This window comes from Rhinoderma darwinii, chromosome 6 (assembly GCF_050947455.1).
Source record: "Rhinoderma darwinii isolate aRhiDar2 chromosome 6, aRhiDar2.hap1, whole genome shotgun sequence".
Taxonomy (NCBI): Eukaryota; Metazoa; Chordata; class Amphibia; order Anura; family Rhinodermatidae; genus Rhinoderma; species Rhinoderma darwinii.
Window position 1 is genome coordinate 50,906,821 of NC_134692.1, and position 25,552 is coordinate 50,932,372.

Below are 25,552 nucleotides of genomic sequence, written 5' to 3' on the forward strand. Positions count from 1 at the left end.
AGCTTATCCGCCGGGAGCCGACACTCCATTGCCAACGAGTCAATTTCGATTCCCAAGAAACAAATCGTCGCTACCGGGCCCTCCGTTTTTTCCGGCGCCAAAGGGATCCCAAAATCCCTCGCCACCTTCTGCAGGGCATGAAGCAAGTTACCGCAAACCGGCGAACCCCCCGGGCCAACGCACAAAAAATCATCTAAGTAATGGATCAACGAATCGACCCCGGATACTCCCCTCGTTACCCACTCCACGAAGCTACTAAACGCCTCGAAGTATGCACAAGAAAGAGAACACCCCATCGGAAGGCACCGATCCACGTAAAAGGCCCCATTCCAAAAACAACCCAACAGCCGTTGGCTTTCTGGATGCACCGGCAACAACCTGAACGCCGCCTCGATGTCGGTTTTTGCTAGCAGCGCCCCCGGACCCGCAGCCCGCACTAACCCCACCGCCTTATCGAATGAGGTATAAACTACGGAACACAACTCGTGATCAATCCCGTCATTTACCGACGAACCTTTGGGATACGATAAATGTTGAATCAAACGAAACTTTCCGGGCTCGCGTTTAGGGACAATACCCAAAGGGGACACAACTAAATCTTTCACCGGCGACTCCACAAATGGCCCCGACATGCGCCCCAACGAAACTTCTTTTAACAACTTTTCCGACACGACTTCCGCATGCAAGTAAGCCGATTTTAAATTTCTCCGCGTAACCGGAACCTCATAAGGAGGCGGAGGAATAACAAAACCAACACTAAACCCTTCATAAAGCAACTTAGCTGCCGCCCTATCCGGATACTCATTTAGATAAGGGGCCATCCTTTCCACCCTCACCGGCGACACCCCCTTGACCAGCCCCGTGCTGGTTCCCGGACCTCTTTTTCCGCAGACATTTTGCCGCCCCGTGTGATGCCCCATTACACTCGGAGCACACGTGCTTGAACTTGCACGTGGCCCCGAACTTGCACTGGCCGTCATTGAATTGCCAGCAAAACCCCGCCTTTCCCCCGCCGCTTGGTCCACTCTGACTAGTCTGGCCTCCCTGGCCACCGCTCCCGGGAAAGGGCTGCCTAACCGGAGCCGTAACCCGTAACCAGAGAGCAATATCCTTCTGGTCCCACCGAATCGCCGGCCGAACCGCCTTCCGCTGACGGAATTGCTCATCATATCGCAGCCACGCCTGACCCCCATACGCCCTATGAGCCTCCCCAATAGCATCAAAATAACAAAATAACGCCGAACAATTTTCCGGCGCCTTTTCCCCTATCACACTAGCCAATATGGCGAACGCCTGCGACCAATTAACGAACGTCTGCGGGATAAGCCTATACCGCCGCCGTTCCTCCTCGTCCTTTTTACTCTCATCCCGCTTGCTCTTATCCAAATTGAATTTAGCCAGCGGCAAGAGAGAAAAAATTTCAACATATTCATCTTTCCAGATCCGATCACGCACCTCCTGCTTTAAATGCGCCCCCAACGGACCCTCAAAACAAACATACACCTCCCCCCGAGCACGATCGTCCATGCGCACTCGATCGCCGTCCTTCTGTGCCTCAGTCTGCACCGACACCGCGACCGCCTCTCTAACCGCCACCACAGGACGCGCCTGCAACGATCCCACTTCCCTGGGGCCTTCCCAAACTACCGCAGGGGACACTTCCGTTACTACCGGCGCCGCGGCCCTATCCAGGCGCCCCACCAGCTCCCGTAAGCAACCCACTAAATCTGCCAAACCCGCTCCGTCGCGTCCGCCCGCGCCACTACCGGCCCCCGATGCTATGCTAGCAGCCCCCCCGCCGACACCCGACATAAAAATCGCTGGATAAGACAATAATGGAGTTATACACTCACCGGGCTGCACAGGCGCTGTGTTCCCGTCAGCCGGACCATCCTGACCTCGACGATAGACGTCCAGTTCACCTTCCTCCAGTTCTTCTCTCGCCGACGACTGTCCCTCCCAACGACCTCTTCGGAAAGGGGATGAGGACGCGCTGACCGATGGGCCGGCAACCTGCCGCCCGACCGCCGGGACCCAGACTTCCGACCGGACCTGTTGCCTCGACGTCGCTGCAGATCTAGTCGTCCGTCTAGACGATCCTGACGAAGCCTGCCCCCTGGCCGGAACATCACCATGCGGGGCGGCCGTACCTTGCTCTCGACATCTTACATCTGATGGGGGAGGGGTGACAGGGAGCCCGGCCTGCGACTCCCTGCTTACCGCCGGACCCCGTCGCGGCCTGGGATTCCTGCCAGGACGCAGGGCCTGGGAAGGGGCGGTCCTCCCAGCTGCCTGGCCTGCAGCGTCCGGGATCGGGCTCCCTCTGCGACGCCGTGTCCGCGGGACTACCTCCGGACTCAGGCGCTCTGGAGGTCGGGACCGCCGAGAGGGACGGGTCGACACAGCCTGCATCGCCGTCACCCCTGCTACCGCTCTCTGCCTGCCCAGCGCAGGAGCGGTTGTTGCCGACTCCCCCCCCGCCGCCATAGCCATGCTCGTAGGGGGGCCGGGGGAGGGGAGCCTGTCCCTTACAACAGACCCCGAACGCCGTGCCCGACGTGGCGAAACGGCGTCCGGGATCCGCGTTAATGCAGCCACGGTCTCCTCCAGCCATCCGGGACCGTGGTGCACAGCAGCGGCACGCAGCCGCTCTAAAATCAGGGCCTCTGCCATACTAAAAAGCCGGGCAACGGGGAGCTTTGCTTCTTGTGTATTACTCCTCCCGCTGCTTCCGGCTCAATGCCGAGAAACAGCGGGAAGCGCAGTAACGGCCCCCCCGTCCCCCCTAGCTCCTCCCCGTCCCTCCTTCAGCTCCTTCACCTTTCCCTCACCTCTTAACATTAACCCTTTCCCTACCAGGACGGTCATGTCGGCTTCCCTCAAGCCTGCAGCTGCGTCCAGCCTCTTCTGTATTAGCTGAAGAGAGGGTCTGCTGTTGTCCTCAGACACTAAACAGGGAATCCTAGACGGTAAAATTCAATCAGCCTGAAGAGTTGAAATGTGGCCTCAGACTTTAAATAGGAGATTCACTAGGGACATTGAAAATGATGAAAACTCCATTCAAATAAACAGGAAAACACAAATCTGTGTCAGCTCCTATAAATTGCTGCATTTACTATTCTGTACTATAACCACAGACAGTAAAGGAATTAAAGCATCACAATATCACCGTTTTTTTACGCATATTATATTAAGGTAACAGATAGCCAGATATGGGAAACCCCCCATCCCATTCTCCGAAAGAAGACAAAAAAAATACTAAGGTAAGTATAAGATTTAAATTTCTATAAAACATTGCATAAGGCAAGCCAGGAGGTATTTTTAGGACATTTTGGTAGTTTAGTTATATATTAACATTTGATGGTATAGTTGAGTTTATCATGTATTTTATCATTTGAGGTAGTGGAGATAAGTTAACCAAGTTGAGCTGGAAGCATGTGAGGCTGCATGAAGTCATGTATAGACACCTGATTTGGATGTGACGGAATACTAAGGCTATATTAATTTTCTTCTAGTGGTATAGTGATATATAATGGCACTCGAAGCAAAAGCTGAAAAGCCATCTTCTGCACATAGTGGTGGGACCTATCTCACCACCAGAGGTTAAAGAGGCTCTGTCACCAGATTTTGCAACCCCTATCTGCTATTGCAGCAGATAGGCACTGCAATGTAGATTACAGTAACGTTTTTATTTTTTAAAAACGAGCATTTTTAGCCAAGTTATGACCATTTTTGTATTTATGCAAATGAGGCTTGCAAAAGTCCAAGTGGGCGTGTTTAAAGTAAAAGTCCAAGTGGACGTGTATTATGTGCGTACATCGGGGCGTTTTTACTACTTTTACTAGCTGGGCGTTCTGACGAGAAGTATCATCCACTTCTCTTCAGAACGCCCAGCTTCTCGCAGTGCAGACGCACAGCGTGTTCTCGAGAGATCACGCTGTGACGTCACTCACTTCCTGCCCCAGGTCCTGCATCGTGTCGGACGAGCGAGGACACATCGGCACCAGAGGCTACAGTTGATTCTGCAGCAGCATCGGCGTTTGCAGGTAAGTCGATGTAGCTACTTACCTGCAAACGCTGATGCTGCTGCAGAATCAACTGTAGCCTCTGGTGCCGATACGATGCAGGACCTGTGAGTGACGACACAGCGTGATCTCTCGAGAACACGGCTGTGTCTGCACTGCCAGAAGCTGGGCGTTCTGAAGAGAAGTGGATGATACTTCTCGTCAGAACGCCCAGCTAGTAAAAGTAGTAAAAACGCCCCGATGTACGCACATAATACACGCTCAGTTGGACTTTTACTTTAAACACGCCCACTTTGACTTTTGCAAGCCTCATTTGCATAAATACAAAAATGGTCATAACTAAAAATAAAAACGTTACTGTAATCTACATTGCAGCGTCTATCTGCTGCAATAGCAGATAGGGGTTGCAAAATCTGGTGACCGAGCCTCTTTAAATTACAATATCCCAACCAATTAAGAAATTCAGCGTTGCTCCGGCAGGCTGTCTGCACAAGTTCCTCGGCAAATCACAAAAGCGGATGCCTAGGTCTTGAGTGTCCAGACAAGCTGCACCCAGCGGCGTAGCTATAGGGGTCGCAGCGGTCGCAACTGCGACCGGGCCCCGTAGCTAGGGGGGCCCGCAGGCCCCCCTCACCACACTAGCGCTGCAATGATTGCTCTACATTGCTGGGTCCCTGCTGTGGTACAAAAGAGACCCAGTAATGTAGCTTAAAGCATTGGTGGCAGCTCACCTGTCAGAGTGTCATTGCGTGGAGGTGGAACAAGACGGTGGAAAATGAATGATAGATGAATCCACTCAGCTTACGAGACCCAGCCCCGCCCACTGTACTGTCCACCCAATCAGCTCACTTCTTGCTGTTTCCCTCTTCCTCGTGACCTGTTCAGAGGGAAAGGAATGGCTACAGCAAGAAGATGGTGTGCGTGTCTGCTGCTCCCCTGCAGTACGAGCTGCTGACCCCACAGCAGATGTAAGTAGCAACTAGTAATCCAGCTCTTAACCCCTTCACTGTGTGTATGTATGTCTGTCATGCTGAGCAGTAACACCTCAGGGCTGACAGTTTAGCATAACAGACAAAGTATCTATCTATCTATCTATCTATCTATCTATCTATCTATCTATCTATCTATCTATCTATCTATCTATCTATCTATCTATCTATCTCATATCTATCTATCTATCTATCTCATATCTATCTATCTCATATCTATCTCATATCTATCTCATATCTATCTATCTATCTATCTATCTATCTATCTATCTATCTATCTATCTATCTATCTATCTATCTATCTATCTATCTATCTATCTATCTATCTATCTATCTATCTCATATCTACACTGGCGTAGCTATAGGGGTCGCAATTGCGACCGGGCCCCGAAGCCAGGGGGCCCACAGCCCCCCGCACCACATCAATAAAAAGTTACTATAGTAACTCGGGCCGTGGGCCCCTGTTACTATAGTAACAGACTGACCTTACCTTCCTGGTTCCGGATCGCAGCGGAGGTCCTGACGTCACAGCGCTATGCGCCGCGCACAACATCGAGAGGACAGAACTTCTGCCGCGGCTGAAGAGGAAGGTAAGATTAGTTGCCCTGACTGGCGGGGTCCGACTCCCGGGACCCGCCAATCAGCTGTTTTGAAGGGGCCGCAGCACTCGTACGAGAGCTGCTCCCCTTCATTCCGGTCACACTGTGAATCGGTGTCGGCGATTCACAGTGTGAGCGAGTAGTGAAATGAAGGGGAAGCAGCTCTCGTACGAGTGCTGCGGCCCCTTCAAAACAGCTGATTGGCGGGTCCCGGGAGTCGGACCCCGCCAGTCAGGGCAACTAATCTTACCTTCCTCTTCAGCCGCGGCAGAAGTTCTGTCCTCTCGATGTTGTGCGCGGCGCATAGCGCTGTGACGTCAGGACCTCCGCTGCGATCCGGAACCAGGAAAGTCCCGGAAGTCGGACCCAGACACATCAGCTATTCATGGCCTATCCTGAGGAAAGGCCATCAATGTTTAGGGATTGCACAACCCTTTTAAGCCTATGATGTAGCAGGCCTAGAGGGCCCATGAGACAGGATCACAGATTGTGTGATCCTGTTTGCTGGGCCCTGTATCTAAGACAATCACATGGTAGGCTTAGATACATGGCCCATGTGTGATCCTGTCTGTGGGACCCTGTATCTAACCCTAACACACGTGTTACTAATCATTTTTTGTGTGTTTTCTTACAGGTTCGGTCTTTGGACTACATCGGATTCCAGGACTACTTCGATGACAGCTTTTTTTTATTATCAATAAAATGGTTAATGAGGGTTGTGGGTTTTTTTTTTTTTTTATTTCAATAAAATATTTTTTCATTTAAAAAAAAATAAAATAAAAAAATTATTGGAAAGAACGATGTGGGGTCCCCCCCAATTTTCATAACCAGCCAGATGCAACACAGCAGCAGCAGGCAGCATTACAAGGGTGGGAAGGGCCACTGTTTTTGGCCTTCCCCAGCCTAATACTACCAGCCTGCGGCCACCCCGTTGCCTGCCTGTCACTACAGATGGTCGGGTACTGGTTCGTACCCGGCTCTTCCCAGTACCCCTGGGTACCGGGTTAATAATGGGGGTTAGTGTAGCCTCTGCACAGGCTAACATTAAGCCCCGCCTTAGTAATGGAGGTTGTCAATCAGCCGGCGGCCATTACTAAGGCGGTGATAATAAAGTTTAAAAAGATACAAGCACATAGAAAAAATATTTTATTGAAATAAAAAAACACAACCCTCATTAACCATTTTATTGAGAATAAAAAAAACGCCGTCATTGAAGTCCTCGAATCCGAAGTCCAACAACCGAACCTGTAAAAAAAACACAAACACACAAAAATAATCAGTAACACATAAAGAAGCAAAATTATTATTCTTACCTATCCTGGGTCCAGCGCTGGAGCCGCAATGTCAGCGAGCTGGGCCCTGTATCTAATCCGATCATGTGTGATACTGTCTGCTGAGCTGTGTATCTAATCCTATCATGTGTGATACTGTCTGCTGAGCCACTGTATCTAATCCTATCATGTGTGATACTGACTGCTGGGCCCTATATCTAATCCGATCATGTGTGATACTGTCTGCTGAGCCCTGTATCTAATCCTATCATGTGTGATACTGTCTGCTGAGCTGTGTATCTAATCCTATCGTGTGTGATACTGTCTGCTGAGCTGTGTATCTAATCCTATCATGTGTGATACTGTCTGCTGGGCCCTGTATCTAATCCTATCATGTGTGATACTGTCTGCTGAGCAGCTGTATCTAACCCTATCATGTGTGATACTGCCTTCTGAGCCACTGTATCTAATCCTATCATGTGTGGTACTGTCTGCTGAGCCACTGTATCTAATCCTATCATGTGTGGTACTGTCTGCTGAGCCACTGTATCTAATCCTATCCATAGTTTATAGGGTCGTAGTGCTATAGATATGCTATGCTGTCTCCTATACACACTTTTTTGGGGGCGGACACACATGTATTGGGGCTATTTCCCTGACATTTTAAGCCCTGAGGGTATGTTCACACGGCAGCGTCTGTTACGGCTGAAATTACGGTGCTGTTTTCAGGAGAAAACATCACCGTAATTTCAGCCGTAATGGCATGTGCAGGCGTCTTTCGCTGCGTCCATTACGGACGTAATTGGAGCTGATTTTCTATGGAGTCCATGGAAAACGGCTCCATTTACGTCTGAAGAAGTGACAGGCACTTCTTTGACGCGGGCGTCTTTTTTACGCGCCACCTTTTGACAGCGGCGCGTAAAAAAAAATGACCGTCGGCACAGAACATCGTAAGACCCATTCAAATGAATGGGCAGATGTTTGCCAACGCTTTTGAGCCGCATTTTCGGACGTAATTCAATGCTAAAACGCCCGAATTACGTCCGTAAATAGGGTGTGTGAACCCAGCCTTAGTGACGCCCCCGGCTGCTAGTGCTGCATTGTTGGGTCACTTAGGAGACCCAGCGATGCAGCTGAAGGCTGCGGACCGTCGGCCGTGAGAAGTTTGCGGGGGGGGGCCCAGTAAGAATTTTTGCATCGGGGCCCATGAGCCTCTAGCTACGCCCCTGGCTGCACCCCTATCCAAGTGCTCTATTTGGGCATATGGACATCATAGAGATACTAGAGCGTTGCTGCAAAAAACATTACTTTCTCTTATGGACTTGGTGCCATGTAATACTACATTTTCCCTACAGTTATGTGTCTGGCTGTAAGCTGTCAGACACTTCTGTTGTTACTAGTGTATTTTAGAAAATTTTGTACACCTTAAAATGTAGACAACAAATAGTAAAGAGCATTTTGAAATCTGTTCTCCCATGCTGGACCTTTTTGCCATAGACATTGAAGGGGTTTTCCAGGGGATAAAAATTGATGGCCTATCCACAGGATAGGCCATCAATAGCTGATGCGTCAAGGTCTGACTCCCAGAAACCCCCACCGATCAGCTGTTTTGAAGGTGCCGCAGAACTCGTACGAACACTGCTTCCCCTTCATTTCTTCTTGCTCGCTGTGAATGTTCGATATACATTTAGTGGTGATTCACAGGTATTGCAGCCTTTTCTCCCATAGAAGTGAATGGAAGGAAATGAAAAGGCTGCAATACCTGTGAATCGCCGCTAAATGCGTGTCGAACATTCACAGTGAGCAAGAAGAAATGGGGGGGGGGAGCATCGCTCATACCGGCGCTGCGGCCCCTTCAAAAAAGCTGATTGGCGGGAGTCCAGGGAGCTGGACCCCGACCCATCAACATTCACTTTTATTGTTCACAAACGCTTTCCCGTTTATTTACATGAATGTGTCTGGGCCGTAGAAGTGTACTGCAAAAGATAGGACATGTCCTATCTTTTGCTTTTTACGGTCCGTGCTCCCCAAAAATATGGCCGGCTGTCCGGCCGTGCTCGCAATCACGGCCCGTGATTATGGGTACGGCCATGTCCATGAGTAGAGATGAGCGAACCGGGACAACCGAACCCGGTTTCGGTCCGAACATCGGGAAAAGTTCGGTTCGCAGTGAATCCGAACTTCACCGGGTTCGGCCGAACACGTTTTGACCGAACCCGGCGGAGATAGTCACTGTCCAGGGTGCTGAAAGAGTTAAACGATCGGCAGTAACTGTTTCAGCACCCTGGACAGTGACTTCCGATCACAATATACATCAACCTGTAAAAAAAATAGAAGTTCCTACTTACCGATAACTCCCTGCTTCTTCCTCCAGTCCGACCTCCGGGATGACGATTCAGTCCAAGTGACCGCTGCAGCCAATCACAGGCCAATCCCAGGCTGCAGTGGTCACATGGACTCCCGCGTCATCCAGCCCGATTGTGATTGGCTGCAGCCTGATATGAAGGTAACCTGTAATAGTACACGGAGTGCCTATAGCTACATAGTACAGAGGTACAAGGACAATGTCTGCCTCTGTATAGGCTCAATGCTCATGGCGGAGCTGTGTGCAGTAAGACATTTTTAACAATGACTGACAAATGTTTAGCTTGTGTATAGACACATGTAAAATATAGCTGTTAACAATAAGGTGTTTTCATGGTTGCACCACGAGAAGTAATTACGGGTTTATCCTTCCATTTTCTTCTGTTATTGCCTTTTCTCATTATCCTTTTATTAACTTATTCTAAGGAATTGGAGGGACATTGCAGCGGTTTCATTGTCAGGTGGTTGACCTCAATATCTCACAAGAAGGTCATCTGTTTCTGCAGCCAATCACAATCGGGCTGGATGTCAATAGAGGGACACGTCACCGTTGCTTTGGTGACGTATCCCTCTCTTGACATCCAGCCCGACCTCCCTGGATGACGTGGCAGTCCATGTGACCGCTGCATCCTCGGATTGACCTGTGATTGGCTGCCGCCTGTGATTGGCCTGTGATTGGCTGCAGCGGTCACTTGGACTGAATCGTCATCCAAGAATGTCGGGCCGGATGTCGAGAGGGACACATCACCAAGGCAACGGCCGGGAGACCGGACTGGAGGAAGCAGGAAGTTCTCGGTAAGTATGAACGTCTTTTTTTTTTACAGGTTACTCTATATTCTGATCGGAATTCACTGTCCAGGGTGCTGAAACAGTTACTGCCGATCAGTTAACTCTTTCAGCACCATGGACAGTGACTATTTACTGACGTCGCCTAGCAACGCTGCCGTACTGACGGGTGCACACATGTAGCCACCCGTCATTACGGCAGCTCCATAGACTTCTATGGGCTGCCCGTGCCGTTATTACGGCCTGAAATAGGACATGTTCTATCTTTTTCAATGGCACGGGCACGTTCCCGTAAGAAAACGGGAAGGTACCCGTGGGCAATAGAAGTCTATGAGCCCGTTATTACGGGTCGTAAATACGACCCGTAATAACGGGAGTTTTTACGGTCGTGTGCATATATGCAAATAGGCTTTGAAATGGACAACTGGGCGTTTTTTTCCCGTTATGTCCAACTGGGCGTGTATTGTGTTTTTAACTCGGCGTGTTTATGTGTATGACCAGTCAGCGTCATACACTCCTCAACATCTGCACGCTCCTCTCGTGAAATATTCTGTGCTGCTGTGAACTCTGCTCTTACCATTACGTAGCTCTCAGTCTGTTACCTCTCCTCCACTCCTGTCCTCAATAACACCTTCACATGATTGGCAAGTTACCACCCCGCACAAGATCCGCACGCTCATCTCCTGAAATACTCTGTGCTGCCATAAACTCTGTGGACAGGTCAGGATCCTGTTTCTTTTAAATGCTGCTGGGGAACCCGCTCTATCCACTTAGCTGGTCCCGGAATGTATAGGAAGGCTGGAAGCTGCAAAATATTCATTGTACTTTTTTTGGACAACAAAAGTGTTAAACAGCAACAACGTGTATTGTGTAATGAAATGATTGTTTATGTTTCAAAATGGCAGAATGAGGAGAGAAATATCCCTGGGGACCCAACTTCACAGCAAGGGTTTACATAAATTCTATCTAATTTGTCTACAAAACAGAATAAGGGCATGTATCCTATTAAGAGCAACATGACAAGACGAAAGAAATGTGCTCGATTAATTACTAGAGGGCTTTGTTCTCAAGATGAGAGAAAAACGTACCAGCCAGAAAAGAAAGCGTTCTCTCTCCTTGTACCTTTCCAAGCACGATTCCAAGCAGCAGAATAGAGTAGGCAAAAAGAGTCAAGGACTCTGAAGTTTCTTAGCATAGGGTTTTTGTGCTATGCAAAATACTTCAAGGGAATTTAACAATGTTGTTATTGTTCAATGTGTTAACGTAGTTGGGGGTGCCAAATTTTGCAGCAGTAGGTGTTTGTTGTGCAGCGGCTTTAATGAATTTGGGAGCTGAAAGAGAACCATAGCTTTATTCAATGTTTAGGATAAGGACGGCTAGTGTTTTTCAACACAAAATAAGCAAAAGGTAGGGGAGTTGAATACAGTAGTCTCCTACTGTCTCACAGTAAATAATGGTAGAGTGTACATATGTACCCTCCATTCTGATAGGACTGTGTTAGAGCGGCTTAGGGATACATATGCCGTTTTTCGCACTGGGCACAAATAAATGTTCAGTTGCCAATTTAATCAATGGAAGAATAAAAAAAAGTGTGCAGAAATCCGTGATTTATTCATTTATTAAAGTTTTAAGGGTTGACATGACTGCTCTTTCGGTCCTCTTTTGGGGATGGGGCAACTACTACCGAAATACAAGAGAAGTTACAAAAAAGAATAAGTCAGTAGAAAGAGAGAAAAGAAGAACAAAGGAGGGCTGGGGCTTGAACAAGGGGAGGATTAGAAGTGGAAGGATCGGTGGAAGGTGCAAAGCCATGATCTGCCCAATGAATTTGTCAAACGCCACTACTATCACAGATACATTTCATTTTGTAGAATGACTGCTAATGTTACTACCTGCTCCCCTTGACTGAATTTAAAAAAAAGAAAAAAACAAGATCTGCAAAGAACATGCAAGTCCCCTAGACGCGGCAGAATTTGTCATTTTCTTACAAAAAAAGCAGTGACTGGGAACAGGTGATAACTTTGCTGTGAAAAATAATGAAGCACATCCACAGCAAAACTCCGTCCATCAGACACCATGCACAATTCAGAGTTTAGGAAAATACACTTAATTCTAGTTAATTCTTTTTTTTTTTAAGGGTGTTTTACAAGGGCAGATTTCCTGTCTCGTATCGATGCACATACACGGAGCATCGGCAGGTGTAAGAGGGCCTTCATTTTGAGTTCTTAGTTCATATAATACACAATTATACATCATTATTTATTCTATATGGACAAGCTTGTTCATTTTTATCATTTTATAACATGCATATTTCCATGAATTGCTTCAGCACATCCACAAGTATTGCTTATACAGTTTGTTCTATTAGCTGTAAAGTGACTTTTCTTTGACAATATCTGCGTTCATATCAAACTGCCTAGTGTGTATTCATTTGTAGACCGGTACAGTGTACCCATATACCAGATAAATATGAAGGGGGATAAATCTGTTGATTTCGGTCATTGTGGATTATGATATATTTTGATACATGGCTGTTTTGGATCTACTTGGACACCAAAAGACCAGTTTGTTTTATATTTACTATCTCCACTCTTTGAAAAAATATCTCTCAACTTGTATCTCCATATAAAACAACTTGCTGTAATCATCACATGCCCCAGGAATGGTCTTTCTTCTTTTCTCCAGATTGCTCACAGCTCTGTACATGTTTTGACTTTCATATCCAAATCTAAATGGGAAACTGGGATGCTGAATGGCAACAAATTTAGGAAACAACTGCTAAAAAGCTCATAAAACATGGTCATTCCTAAGACTTCTTGCATAATACTAATGCTGTGTTACTTACCTGCTAAAGTTGCACACTTAGGCCCCATGCACACGACCGTATAATTAATCCTTAATTACGGACACATTAATTTCTATTGCCCACGGACACCTTCCTGTATACTTACGGGAAGGTGCCCATGTTGTAGAAAGGCTCCGCAAAAGATAGGACATGTCCTACTTTTTGCTTTATATGGGAGCACGGCCCGCAGATGTGGGTGTCTGTCTGCGGCCGTCAGCGGCCGGTCCTGCCCGTAATCACAGACCGTGATTACGGGCACGGTTGTGTGCAGGTGGCCTTAGTACTGGCTTAAACAACCCCATGTTTTGAAAGCTGTACCTTCACCTGTGATGTAATGCACACATGGCAGTTATCCCCAAAATGCTAGAGCCATTGTATTAGAGAGTTTAAAATTGTTCATACAGTTAGATTATATGTTCACACAGGTCAGATACTATACAGAAAAGTCTGCAGTGTAACCGATCCAGAACATGCAGAAAAATCCAGCCGAATATTCACACCAAATGGTGTTTTCATTTTGTGCATATATTTAGCTGGATTGACTGCTGCAAAAAACGGCTGGCGGAAAAAAAGTAAAGGCCTATACTCACCTCTCCTGGAGTTGCCATAGCAACGTGTCCCTGCTCTTCCTACTGCTCTGTGTCAAGACGGCCACCTGTGATGGCAATTTATCACGTGGCTGCAGCAAATTTTGCAGGTTACATTTTATTACAATAAAGCTTATACTTACCTCTAGTGATGCAGCCATAGCAACGTGTCCCTTCTCTGTGTCCGGGCAGCCAACATGTGCAGTTGCACAGGGGCCCAGTAGCTAAGGGGGCCCTCTGCCACCCTAAAAGTAGCTTCCTGTTGTTTATTAGATTGCATGTGAGTAACTAAGCTAATGAATTTCATGGCTCACAATTACTGGCTGATTATGTATTGGATAGCGAGACTAAAGGCCCTTTTAAACGGGCCAATGATTGGGTGAACAAGTACCTGAGGGCAGCGATCAGCCTGTGACCCAGCAAACGCTAGTTTGTCAGCTGATCGTATCTTTTATGTGGCCAGAAAAAGGGTTTCTTGTTGGCAGCACATTTCCTTGTGTAAACAGGGCATATGCTGTTGACAAGATGAAAAATGTATAGGGATGAACGATCGTATTAACGATCACTCATTTCCACACTTGCGATCATTGCTCCATGAAAATGGAGCAAACGAGCACCGATCAACATGCTGTATTGTTGATCGGCACTTGTTTAACGGGCAGAATATCTGCAGATGTAAAAGGACATTTAAAGGGGGGTGCTCTATTCTGAACTCTTTGAGAGGAAGGGGTCTAAATACATTTCCTGCACAGGGGCCCTCCGTTGTCTGTGTCCGACCCTGATGCAATTCAAGAGAAAACCTGTGGGCAAAGAAAATCACTGAAATCCACCGTACAACCCGCCAACTGATTTCCTTCTTCTTAGCCGTTAAGCAAATTTATGTGCATTTAGGTAATCTGGATGTTGTATGTTCACCCTACCCCATCTACCAGAGGGGTTCTCTCTAGGATATACACTCTATTAAGCTGTCCTGTTTAGGAGTCCAAGGAACAAACTAACCTGTCACTTTCCCCTTAAGCTCCTATGTCCCACTTCTGCCTTTCTTCATTCATTGTCTGCCCTTATTCCTACCCGTACTTATTCCTAGTTTATTTCCCAGTATTATTGGATTATCCATATTATCACCTCCTTGTTTCTCTTTTCCCTGCAATGTTTTATTCTTTTTTTGTCGAGGGGTCCAGCTTCTTTTTTATCCAATATTTTGGCATTGTCAAACTTCATCTTGCGACAATAAGGCCCGGATCACACACATAGTTTTGATTAAATATGTATTGTAGTTTTTAGTGCAGTTTTTGGTTCAGTTTTATGAGACAAATCCAGAAGTAAATCCAAAAGGAAAGAATAAGGAATAAATAAAAGACTGATTCGTCTCTTGTCTTTTGTATTCACTTCTTTGTTTGGCTAAAAAAAACGGAGCCAAAAGGTGCACCAAAACCGTGTGTGTTAACCTGGCCTTAGAAAAACTTTTTCTTCCAACTGCAGTGCTTGAATACTGTTTCCTTACACTACATTTGTTGTTTGTTACATTGTATCTCTTAAGCAATAAAAAGTAAAAAAAAAATATAAGCAAAAAAAAAGGAAATGTCTTTTCATTTCTGTGAACACACTTCTCTTCTTATATGTTATTTATATGTATCTCTTCTCACAGGCGGTGATGAATTAGAGGTTTACACTGATACCAGGCCCCCTGGATTCAATGCCAACCGGAGGAGAAGCAGAGCAGTACTGTATCACCTCTCAGGACATCTGCAGAAACAGGATAAGAGCAAGCTCAAGCTGAACAATGTAAGTGTCTAAACAGGACTGTCTAAAAGAATAAGAAAAGTGATCACATACAAAGCCTGTGCGGAACAAGTTTTATTATAATAATGGAGATATATATATATATATATATATATAACATTGTTTTATTTTTTATCTTTTGTTATTTTTGTTTTTATCCATATGAACTAAGTGTTTTTGCCATCTTTTAGTTGGCCAGTCCCAACAAACATACCTCAAACATTTGGCTACATAAATAGACTGATAATCTTAGCTATTTCATAACCAGCATATATTTACCCCTGAATGGACAGACTACATTGAGCATTTTTTTGTTACATGCTGGTTACACAGAAATAACACTGTATAGGGCACATATGTCCCTTGTGAAGTTATAAACAGTTCAAATAATTGAGTCCTAAAAGCGGTATGCCATGGTCTGATGTTTATATTTACATGTAATTATGTAATGTTTCGGATTTAGTCATTAGCCATAGGGTGACAGATACATTTAGTGCAGATATTTGTAATGTTTTGTCAATTTTCTTGTTTATACAGACTACCCCCCTAGTAGTTCACAACAGATCTTTGGGGGGATATCCTATATGACATTCACATGCCATTATGTACTGAGATTAAAACAGTAGAAACAGTAAAACAAAACAGTTTTTACTTTCTCTATTGTTGATAGCTCCTCTCCTGTGCCTGTATGATTGTTTATACAAGATGTAAAGATGTATTCAAATTAGTGGTTTGCAAGAGGTTAACAGGGGTTTTTATTTTAGGCAGTAAATGGGTTAATAGCACAAGCACATATATTTAACTGTAACTACTTATTGTGTATGAACTATATGCAACGTAAATGAAATATACTTAAAAGGTGCCATCAACTTCAATGTGAGATCATCGGAGTCCAAATATAAGTCAGGGTGGATATGAAAGATAAAAATAAATATCGTGTGTCATGTCTCCTTTCCATTTTTCCCAATCATTTTATCATTCACAATATACTGAAGATCCACATATTGTCAATTAATATAGTCAGTAGAATCTCCATTTAGTGGGTTAAAAGTAGCTCGTGCCTAACCGGCCCCTGAATTATTCACCAATAAATTATCCAGTTCAGCAGTGTTAAATAATGGAAGATCACTTTTTTGTGAGAGATATTTTAGGAACAGGGCTATTAAGGGTATGTTCACACGTAGTCAACCAAAACGTCTGAAAATCCAGAGCTGTTTTCAAGGGAAAACAGGCCCTGCTTTTCAGACGTTTTTTTTACCAACTCGCAATTTTCGCGGCATTTTTCGCGCCGTTTTCGCGGCGTTTTTTACGTCCGTTTTTGGAGCTGTTTTCATTGGAGTCTATGAGAAAACAGCTCCAAAAACGTCTGAAAGAAGTGTCCTGCACTTCTTTTGACGAGGCTGTATTTTTACGAGTCGTCGTTTGACAGCTGTCAAACGACGACGCGTAAATAACAGGTCGTCTGCACAGTACGTCGGCAAACCCATTCAAATGAATGGGCAGATGTTTGCCGACGTATTGCAGCCCTATTTTCAGACGTAAAACGAGGCATTATACGCCTCGTATACGTCTGAAATTTGGCCGTGTGAACATACCCTAAGGGTGGTGGCTTTTCTGTGCTGTGTGGCACCTACTTTATACATTTTATTATACTTTTTTATCTTTGTCTTTATGTTAAAGAGAACCGGACACATTCCATTTATATTGTTAACCAATTATTTTCAGTGGCCTAATATTTACTTCTTAAAAATCTATCCACAGCAATATATACTGTACCTATCAAAAATATGGATGCTACTATTTTAAAACATTTACACCTAGTAGGCTTATTTATCCTTGCTGTTAGACTGTAAGGCCTTATTTACACGAGCGTGTTAAGCGTCCGTGTGATGGTCGTTGAAACAGCGGCCATCCCACGGACCTATGTAATTCAATGTGGCCGTTCAAACAGCCGTTGTTTCAACGGACCGTGTGAAGGGTCCATGCGAAAATAAGACATGTCCGTTCTTTTCGCGCATCACGCATCCCTCCATAAACTCTCAACTATTGGGGATGCATGACATTGCGTCTCGGCAGTTTTTCACGTCCGAGATGCGCAGCGTTCGTGTAAATAAGGCCTAAATTACAAAAGTTTCTAAAAAAAGATTAATTTCAATTAAATCAATTGGATGGGGCTGAGCTGCAGTACCAGACACAGACTATGTACAAGAATGGACAAGAATGGGGCTGATTCTGGTATGAAAAATAACACAAAACCTTCTTATAATGTCATATAACCTTCTGTAAAGATTATGTTTAGCTTCAAAAACCACTTTTGTTTTTGTAAATGCATTGCAATATGTTTTATGTGTAGCCTATATGATATTCCAGAGCTTCATTCACAATTGTGCTGGCTTTTGGGCTGAAAACTCTCAGGGGATGTTCACATGGCTTATTTTCAGGCGAATTTTGGAGTGTAAGGGTATGTGCACACACACTAATTACGTCCGTAATTGACGGACGTATTTCGGCCGCAAGTACCGGACCGAACACACTGCAGGGAGCCGGGCTCCTTGCATCGTAGTTATGTACGACGCTAGGAGTCCCTGCCTCTCCGTGGAACTACTGTCCTGTACTGAAAACATGATTACAGTACGGGACAGTTGTCCTGCAGAGAGGCAGGTACTCCTAGCATCGTACATAACTATGATGCTAGGAGCCCGGCTCCCTGCACTGTGTTCGGTCCGGTACTTGCGGCCGAAATATGTCCGTCAATTACGGACGTAATTAGTGTGTGTGCACATACCCTAAGACGCTCATATTATGCTCCAAAATACACTTGAGATACACCTACAAACAGCTTCTTATTGATTTTCATGGGAAATACACTGTGTAGGTCATACGAGGTGTATTTTTACGCTGCTGAATTAAAAAACGCCTCGTAAAAATACGCTTTGTAAAAAAGAAGTAGCATGTCACTTCTTTAAGCGTTTTACAAGCTAAATTTTACCATTTTCCATTGCACTTTAAAAAACCCTTCAAAAATACGCCTCTAAATACACTATTGCAGAGCTTCAGAAGATTGTACTATACATAAGTGCTATGAGCTATGAGCTATGTACAGTATATTAGGTAGCAGGAGTGTTGGTAGATTCTAAGGGCTTGTCCACACGCTGCGGAATTGCCGCGTTTTTTTCCATCCAGAATTTTGGACGAAAAAAACGCAGCAGAATACAGTAGCAGCATAGTGTATGAAATGTAACAAATCTCATCCACACGCTGCGTAAAAATTCCGAGCACAAATTGATCTGCGGTGCATATTTTTCGTACTGCAGCATGTCAATTCCTGCTGTGGAAAGTGGCCGGAATTTCAACGTTTTTCCAAGGAGATGTCTCATCTCCTAACATTGTGAAAAAGCAGCAAAATACGCACCATTTTCTGCCGTTAAAAACTGCAGGAAATGGTGTTTTTTTTCGCAGCAGAATGTCTGTGTTTTTCAACGGAATAGCTGCATACATTTTCTGAAGCAATTCCGTTGTGTGTGCACAAGCCCTAAAGATAGCTGGGGCACATGCCCCGAGTGTCTGGAGCTAGCAACGTCACTGCTATGTAGTGAAAATTGGCTGCAAGTAGCTCTGTAACAGATTGTGGCGGAATTAGGCTGGGTTCACACGTGGCGGAATTTCACTTGAATTCCGCTGCAGACACTCCGCAGCGTTAATCCGCAGCGGAGCCGTTTCTCCATTGACTTCCACTTAAATTTAGAAGTGTTCGTTTAGACGATGCGTAAAATTCCGCTGCGGAGCATAGGCTGCGGAGCGGAATTTGGTGTCCGCAGCATGCTCTGTCTGTTGCGGAGCAGTGGCGGACTGGTTTCGGACTCATGGCGGAATTTCTCCATTGACTTCAATGGAGATTCTAAATTCCGCAATGAAGTCCGCAGCTGTCATGCACATGTTATGTGTGCTGCGGATGCGTCTTGCTTTTTTAACATGACATTTCTTCATTCTGGCTAGACCTATGTATTTCTAGGTCTACAGCCAGACTGAGGAAGTCAATGGGGCTCCCGGAATTACGGGAGCGTTGCTAGGAGACGTCAGTAAATAGTCACTGTCCAGGGTGCTGAAAGAGTTAAGCGATCGGCAGTAACTGTTTCTGCACCATGGACAGTGACTACCGATCCCAATATACAGCAACCTGTAAAAAAATAGAAGTTCATACTTACCGAGAACTCCCTGCTTCTGTCTCCAGTCCAGCTTCCCAGGATGACGTTTCAGTCTAAGTGACGACTACAGCCAATCACAGGCTGCAGCGGTCACATGGACTGCCGCGTCATCAGGGGAGGTAGGGCTGGATGCCGAAAGAGGGACGCATCACCAAGACAACGGCCGGTAAGTATGAAATTCGTTTACTTTCACTAGGGAAAGTGCTGTCCCTTCTCTCTATCCTGCACTGATAGAGAGAACGGAAGCACTTTTTCCGCAGTCCGCAGCAGCTAGTCCGCATCAATTTACTGCACATTTTGGGCAGATCCGCAGCCGTAATCCGCAACCCGGATTAGGTGCGGCATTGATGCAGACAGTTGCGGAGGAAATCCGCCACGTGGGGGCATGCCCTTACTGTTGAATTCCGCTGTGGACAGTCCGCACTGGAATTCTGCAGCAGCAATTTTTTACATTGGTTTCTATACTTTTTTATGAAATTTTAGTTCAGACGTTGCAGAAAATAACTGTGCTGAATTTAGGCTGTGGTGCGGAATTTCCCTTCCGCAGCATGCTCATTATGTTGCAGAGAAGCAGCAGAATTTCACTGTGGATTTCAGCCTTTGCATTACAAAAACTGAAATCTGCGACAAGTCCGCTGTGATATCCGCAACGTCTGAATTACCTGCACCAACATTTGCAGCGGAAAAATTCTGCCACCTTTGGATGTGGCCTAAGGCCTCATTCACACGGCAGTATTTTGATCAGTATTTTGCATCAATATTTATAAGCTAAAACCAGGAGCGGAACCTACAAAGAGAAAGTATAATGGAAATATTTGCATCTCTACCGTGTTTTGGATCCACTCCTCGCTTTGGCTTACAAATGCTGAAGCAAAATACTGACCAAAATGCAACTGTGTGAAAGAGGCCTAATGATTTTCTTTTTTATTTGATTTATGCACAGGTCCAGTAACATCAAGGGATGGTAGACGTAGCTGTGCTGTGTTGCTATTGACTATCAAGGGTCTCATTTAGCTGCTGTTCACACTAGCAGCATGGCTTCCATTTTATAATGTACCAAATATAATGCAACCCGCAAAAACTTGACTTTAATGGGGTTCGTCCGGGTTGATGAAAGTGCTGTAAGTTATGCTATTCTTGCCATCAAAAATACTGGAAAGCATGACTAAAACCCTGACAGAGTCTCTGAACGCAAGTGTGACTAGAGCCTTAGGGCATGACCACACGTAGCGGAATTGCTCTGGAATTCCGCTGCGGACAGTAAGCAGCGGAAATCCGCAGCGTACACGTTTCTCCATTGCCTTCCACAGCTTTGTGGTTGGGTTCGTTTACACGTTGCGGACAATTCCGCTGCGTAGCATAGGCTGCGGAGCGGAATTTGGTGTCCGCAGCATACAATGGTTGTTGCGGACGTGTAGCGGACTTGTTGCGGACTCATTGCGGAATTTCTCCATTGACTTCAATGAAGAGTCAAAATTCCGCAATGAAGTCCGCAGATGTTATGTGTGCTGCGGAGCGTATTGGTTTTACTAACATGATATTTCTTCATTCTGGCTGGACCTATGTGTATTTCTAGGTCTCCAGCCAGACCGAGGAAGTCAATGGGGCTCCCGTAATTACGGGTGACTACGTGTGTGCACCCGTAATTACGGGAGCGTTGCTAAGCGACGTCAGTAAATAGTCACTGTCCAGGGTGCTGAAAGAGTTAAGCGATCGGCAGTAACTGTTTCAGCACCCTGGACAGTGACTTCCGATCACAATATACAGCAACCTGTAAAAAAAAATAGAAGTTCATTCTTACCGATAACTCCCTGCTTCTTCCTCTAGTCCGGCTTCCCAGGATGACGCTTCAGTCTAAGTGACGGCTGCAGCCAATCACTGTAGCGGTCACATGGACTGCCGCGTCATCCAGGGAGGTCGGGCTGGATGCCGAAAGAGGGACGCGTCACCAAGACAACGGCCGGGTAAGTATGAAATTCTTTTACTTTCACTAGGGAAAGTGCTGTCCCTTCTCTCTATCCTGCACTGATAGAGAGAAGGGAAGTACTTTCACCTCAATACGCAACGGCTAGTCCACATCAATTTACTGCACATTTTGGGCAGAGCCGTAACAGAATCTGCAACGCGGATTCTGTGCGGCATTGATGCGGACAGTAGCGGAAGAATTCCGCCACGTCTGGGCATGCCCTTAAAGGACTTTTTAGGGTTAGAAAGGTTATTGAAGAAGAACAAATAGAGGGAGTTATCAAAGCACAAATATGTCCCGTCTATGACTATGTATTAGTGCATTCATTCTAAATTCTGCCTGTGTCTCCTACTCTTTTACTGTAAAATACCTAACACACCAGAGAAATTAACCACAGTAGGATGACGAGTTAAGCGTTAGGGCACATTCAGACGTGGCAGAATTTTTCCGCTGCAAATGTTGGTGCAGATTTGGGGCAATTATGCAACAAATCTGCACCAACATTTGCATATTTGACAGGTAATTCAGACGTTGCAGAAAACACAGCGGATTTGCCACAGATTTCAGTTTTTGCATTGCAAAGGCTGAAATCCGCAGTGAAATTCTGCTTCTTCTCCGCAACAGACAGTGCATGCTGCGGACTGAAAATTGCGCACCGCAGCCTATGGTCCGCAGCAGAGTTTTTCGCAACGTCTGAACTAACTTGCCTAAAAATGTATTGAAACAAATGTAAAAAACAGCCACTGGAGAATTCCACTGTGGACTGTCCGCAGCGGAATTCCACAGCAATTCCGCCACGTTTGAATGTGCCCTTACCCATGTGTCGGCCCTTTACCTGCCTTTTTTACTCTGACATTAGAACAAATCTGGTGATCACTTTGAAATGCTCGGTCAGAGGCACAACTAGTCCCCTCTCCACTCTGCGGGAACCAACGCGCCACGTAAAAGCGCAACTGAAAAGCCAGAGTCGTGGTCTGGAAATGTAAGCTGACCTCCCCTTTGAATATTACTTAAAGAGGCTCTGTCACCAGATTTTGCAACCCCTATCTGCTATTACAGCAGATAGGCGCTGCAATGTAGATTACAGTAACGTTTTTATTTTAAAAAAACAAGCATTTTTGGCCAAGTTATGACCATTTTTGTAGTTATGCAAATGAGGCTTGCAAAAGTCCAAGTGGGTGTGTTTAAAAGTAAAAGTCCAAGTGGGCGTGTATTATGTGCGTACATCGGGGCGTTTTTAATACTTTTACTAGCTGGGCGCTCTGAAGAGAAGTAACATCCTCTTCTCTTCAGAACGCCCAGCTTCTGACAGTGCAGATCTGTGACGTCACTCACAGGTCCTGCATCGTGACGGCCACATCGGCACCAGAGGCTACAGTTGATTCTGCAGCAGCATCAGCGTTTGCAGGTAAGTCGATCTTACCTGCAAACGCTGATGCTGCTGCAGAATCAACTGTAGCCTCTGGTGCCGATGTGACCGTCACGATGCAGGACCTGTGAGTGATGTCACAGATCTGCACTGTCAGAAGCTGGGCGTTCTGAAGAGAAGAGGATGTTACTTCTCTTCAGAGCGCCCAGCTAGTAAAAGTATTAAAAACGCCCCGATGTACGCACATAATACACGCCCACTTGGACTTTTACTTTTAAACACACCCACTTGGACTTTTGCAAGCCTCATTTGCATAACTACAAAAATGGTCATAACTTGGCCAAAAATGCTCGTTTTTTTTAAATAAAAACGTTACTGTAATCTACATTGCAGCGCCTATCTGCTGCAATAGCAGATAGGGGTTGCAAAATCTGGTGACAGAGCCTCTTTAAGGAAATTTTCTGATATGTTTTCGACGGCTAAAAGTTCAGGCAAGCACTGTGGATCAATGCAGGGAGTTGATTTATGTAATAATATAGTACATCATGTCAGAAAGAGAAATAATTATATAATAATTTTACCATCACAATACTAATTTTCCTGTCTTATATGTAAAGGATGAACACAATTTTGTGAAAAGATAAATATATGAGTACCAGCTACAGAACATATATTGGTCTATAAGGCCTTATTCATAAGAACGTTGTATACGTCCGTGTGCTGTGCGTGAAAACAACGGACAGCACACGGACCTATGCAACTCAATGGGGCTATTCAGACACCAGTGATTTTTCACGCAGCGTGTTTCCGTTGCATGAAACTCATTGCATGTCCTATTCTGGTGCGCTTTTGTGGATCACGCACCCATTGACGTCATCCGTGTGCTGTCCGCGATTCAAGCACCAGTTGCTAAATAAATGCAGAGAACAAAATAAAAAAATAAAAAAATGTGCACCAACACTGACATCAAAAACTGATGCCGCACGGAACAAACACTGATGGCACACGGAACTGTAACGCAGGAAAACGCTCTGAAATCCCAGCATGTAGCGATTAAATAAATTTAAAAAAACGCTAGCAAATCCCTTACTCGGTCTACTGCGCTATTGATTCCGTCAAAACAACGGAACCCTTTCACAACGGTGACAAACGGAAAACATTAGCAAAGCTTCCGTCCCCATTGAGATCAATGGTGATGCAAATTGAAGCTAAGGTTTCAGGTTTGCCTTTCCGTTGAGGGGTCCCCCGACGGATTGCTCAAACGGAACCACTCAACGGAAAGCAACGCTGATGTTAACAGGCCCTTAATTAGAGCAATTTTGAATAGATCTTCAAGCTACAATGCATTCCTATGGACAAGATCACACACAGTTTTGTTGTAGATTTTGGTGCAGATTTTGGCTCAGTGTTTTGATGACAAATCCTGGCAATATGCTATCAATGTCTGTCATGAAACCACCCCTATGTTATTTAGGATATGTTCACAATGAGTTTTCTCAGGTAGATTTGGAGCATAAAGCGGTCACATTACGCTCAGAAATACATCTCGAAAAACGCTTGCAAACAGCGCTTGCTATTGAATTCAATGGTACAAAGCTGTGTAGTACATACGGAATGTAATTTTGACTTGTCACTTCTTGAGGCATTTTTGAGGCAGATTTCCATTGAACTCTGCCAAAAACTCTATAAAAACTTCTTGGCAAGTCTGACTCAAAAACGCCTGTTATTTAAGAAGGCTGATTTCTCTTAAAATCCGCCTTGAATTTTTTTGCCTCAAACATATACCGTTTGAACATACCCTTAAAAGCACCCTTTTAAACCTTTTATTATTGCAGTCTGTAAGCATTGATTTATACATGTGTTTTAAGTCTATGTTCACACATTGACGATTTTATACAAAAAAAATCCTCCATAAATCGTTAATTAAATCCACACTGTAAGGCCCCATGCACACGACCGTAAAAATCATCCCTAATTGCGGATCGCAATTACGGTCCGCAATTACGGACGCATTAAATTCTATTTTTCACGGACACCTTCCTGTTTATTTCCGGGAAGGTGTCCGGGCCATAGAAGTGTACCGCAAAAGATAGGACATGTCCTATCTTTTGCTTTTTATGGTCTGCACTCCCATACTTTGTATGGGAGCTTGGGCCGAGAATGCAGGCGGCTGTCGGTGGCCGTCGGCGGCCGGCTGTGCCCGCAATGGCGGCCCGTGATTATGGGCACGGCCGTGTGCATGAGGCCTTAATCTTTTTTTTTTAAACGCAGAGTCAGATGTGATGTAGAGTCACTGCACTGCGCATTTCCTCAGGTAATCCATACAGGAAATAGGGCATACCATGGCTTTGAATTTACGAAATTCAACACATTTTTCCTTCAGACTATGATTACAATTTTAAAAAATCCCATTCACTGGAATGAAACTATGTTTGATGCAGATTTTCAGTGTAAAAAAAATAGGATCCGTTTTTTTTTATTTTAGAAACCGCGCCACTTTTAGGGCTTGTCCACATGTAACGGAATTCCTGCATATTTTCTGTGCGGAATTGTGGATGGAAAATACACAGCGGATACAGTAGCAGCAAAGTGGGTGTAATTTAACAAATGTTATCCATACGCTGCGGAAAAATTGATTACAGAAATTTACCTGCGCTGCGTCATTTTAGTTCTGCAGCATGTCAATTATGGCTGTGGAACGTGAACGGAGTCCTGCGTTTTTCTGATGTACTGCGGAATTTGCTGCGGAAACACTGCAGAATTT

At 45.3% G+C, this 25,552-nt stretch overlaps 1 protein-coding gene across 2 annotated transcripts in view; it reads left to right on the forward strand.

Moving 5' to 3' along the window:
• Window positions 1-25,552, forward strand: part of LOC142655484 (voltage-gated delayed rectifier potassium channel KCNH8-like) — a 421,759-nt gene that overhangs the window by 302,498 nt on the left and 93,709 nt on the right. For both annotated transcript variants that reach the window (XM_075829713.1, XM_075829714.1), the window contains exon 4: window positions 15,115-15,251. In XM_075829713.1, the coding sequence (XP_075685828.1) occupies window positions 15,115-15,251 (137 nt within the window). The remainder of the gene's footprint in view (window positions 1-15,114; window positions 15,252-25,552) is intronic.